Source organism: Gymnoscopelus microlampas (assembly GCF_963454915.1).
Source record: "Gymnoscopelus microlampas genome assembly, chromosome: 3".
Classification (NCBI taxonomy): domain Eukaryota; kingdom Metazoa; phylum Chordata; class Actinopteri; order Myctophiformes; family Myctophidae; genus Gymnoscopelus; species Gymnoscopelus microlampas.
Window position 1 is genome coordinate 31,335,714 of NC_139940.1, and position 2,357 is coordinate 31,338,070.

General features: G+C 40.3%; 1 protein-coding gene across 1 annotated transcript in view; it reads left to right on the forward strand.

Moving 5' to 3' along the window:
* Window positions 1–881: 881 nt before the first annotated feature.
* nrsn1 (neurensin 1) overlaps window positions 882–2,357 on the forward strand; it is a gene marked incomplete at both ends in the record, with an annotated part of 2,265 nt that continues 789 nt past the window's right edge. Inside the window, 4 exons of the mRNA XM_084052670.1 lie at window positions 882–980; window positions 1,206–1,298; window positions 1,579–1,697; window positions 2,145–2,329. Coding sequence (XP_083908796.1) covers window positions 882–980; window positions 1,206–1,298; window positions 1,579–1,697; window positions 2,145–2,329 — 496 coding nt within the window. The remainder of the gene's footprint in view (window positions 981–1,205; window positions 1,299–1,578; window positions 1,698–2,144; window positions 2,330–2,357) is intronic.

A 2,357-nucleotide genomic window follows, 5' to 3' on the forward strand; every position in this document is an offset into this window, starting at 1 on the left:
TTACATTGACATTCAACAATAAAAAATAAAACAAAATCCAGAAAATTTAAAAATCTATAAATAAATAAAAATGTATTAGAAATAGTGAACATTTCAGATCTACAAGCTCACAACGCGTTGCATCGACACATTTTGAGCTTGTAGATCAGCTATTTTCGCTATTATAGGGTTATACATGGTTAATTCATGTAACTTTGGGTCCCAGGGAGATAACAAAAAAAGTGAGGTCTTGAACTGAAATAGAATACAAGAATATAATTAATTATTTGTTAACAAACACTCTGCTGTTGTTAATGTTCAGATGAAGATTGCACAGTCGCATGCAAAATATATTCCATTATTTGGCGCAGAATTCACTGCTGTTGTGACTTTTACTGTAGTGTTGACACGACAGCACACCCTGTCATTGAAAACATTAAATATTATTTGGTATCAAATTTGTTTTGTCAGCGACTTCATAACTGTAGTACTAGTACCAATAGTTTTATACTTTTCTGTGAAGGCCATTGTGAACTGAAATAATGCAAACTAATGCCATTTTACAGTTATCCAGTATACAATACTGGGTTCTGCTGAGCAGTAGGCATATTTCATAACAGAGAGAGACAGGGGCATCATTAATCTTGATCTTCGTATAGGCACCCATTATCTCCGTAGAGCATTACATAACTCTGTGTATGCATGTGTATAAAGGTATGTTTGTATATATGTTGGGAGGGGGGGGTGCTTTGATCCCAGAAGCTTTGACATTGTGGTTGTGTGTGTGTGTGTGTGTGTGTGTGTGTGTGTGTGTGTGTGTGTGTGTGTGTGTGTGTGTGTGTGTGTGTGTGTGTGTGTGTGTGTGTGTGTGTGTGTGTCTGTCAGGCTGACGGTTGTGAAGGATGACTTCTTGCCCAGAGATCTGCGGGTCGGAGTATGCTGAGCAAGCCCAGGCCAGTGGGAGTTGCCAGCAGTATGGAGTCCGCTCATATCTACACCAGGTAGAACACACAGACACATATTCACAAGGGCATTACAGGGACAGTTCCAGTATCTCAGTTCCTCTGCCATCGTATACTATGCATTCATTCATCCCAAATATGATTTAAACTATGTGAAACCTGATAATATACAAGATACTGGATATAGCTCAACTTATGCTCTGCTGTGTTATTTTTATTTTTTATGTTTTACAAAGCTAACTGTTTCTACATGTTTTAACCCAGTTCTATGAGGAGTGCACAGCCTCCATCTGGGAACGTGATGAAGATTATCAGATTCAGAGATCGCCTAGCCGGTGGAGATCTTTACTCTGGAAGGTGAGCTGAGACATTTGGCTTGCTCCAACAATACTGAAGGTTTCCTTCAAGAAACTTCCACTTCTTTCACTTTAGAACAAATAAGACTTTATTTGTGGCTCAATTCTTTTTGACATTGCCAAAATGAAGCCTACTGTAGGGAGGGTGTTTTGAAAGCATCTTAACACAAAACTGTTGCATTCTCTTCAAATAAAATGTTTTTAGGGAAACACAGCCCAGTTCAGTACGACTCCTCCACCTCAACTTTTCTCTGTTCTCCCCCATTTCCACTCCCCTCCAGGTCTGTCTTGCGTTTGGTACCCTGATCCTATTTGCAGGCCTCATTGTTCTCCTGGTGGGCTATGCCACCTCAGCCAGGATTGAGGCCTTCGGAGAGGATGACCTCCTTTTTGTTGACAGGTACCATCTTGACAACTCAATGAAAAGTAAAAGATATGTTATTGCCTTGAGCATAAAAAAGGAATATAGAAATGTTTTAGGAACACTCAAATGACACCATTGGGCACATGTTATTATAGTATGGAGCAATGCATGTAAGTGGTAGGATATACAGTATAGATCATGCCTACGGTATGTTTACATAGTACTGTGATGGCTGGTTTTCAGACGTTACTGAAAGCAGGGGAAGGTTTTCATATCCAGGAATGTTGATTGTGCAGATTAAAAATAATAAATGTGATGTCTGTGATGATCATCACTTTCAACCTAACCCTAAATGTCTGAACATTTCCCGCAAAATTTGAAAATGACAAAAATAGCAGATCTGCCAGGTAGGCTTTGGGTTTCACAATATGATAATACGTTGTTAATATACCGTACTAAAACAAATGTCATCTCCGTACCCAGCCATGCTGTCAGATTCAACCGTGCCCTGGATGTCTGCAAGCTGACAGGTGCTGTGTTGTTCTGTGTGGGAGGAACCTCCATGGCTGTGGGTCTCCTGCTGTCTGCCTTTGCCAAGAGCTACTCCAAAGAAGAGCTGTACCTCCAGCAGAAGTTTAAAGAGAGGCTGGCGGATCTGCAGGCAGTCGGTAAGATTTCATTCTTCTACAAACTGTA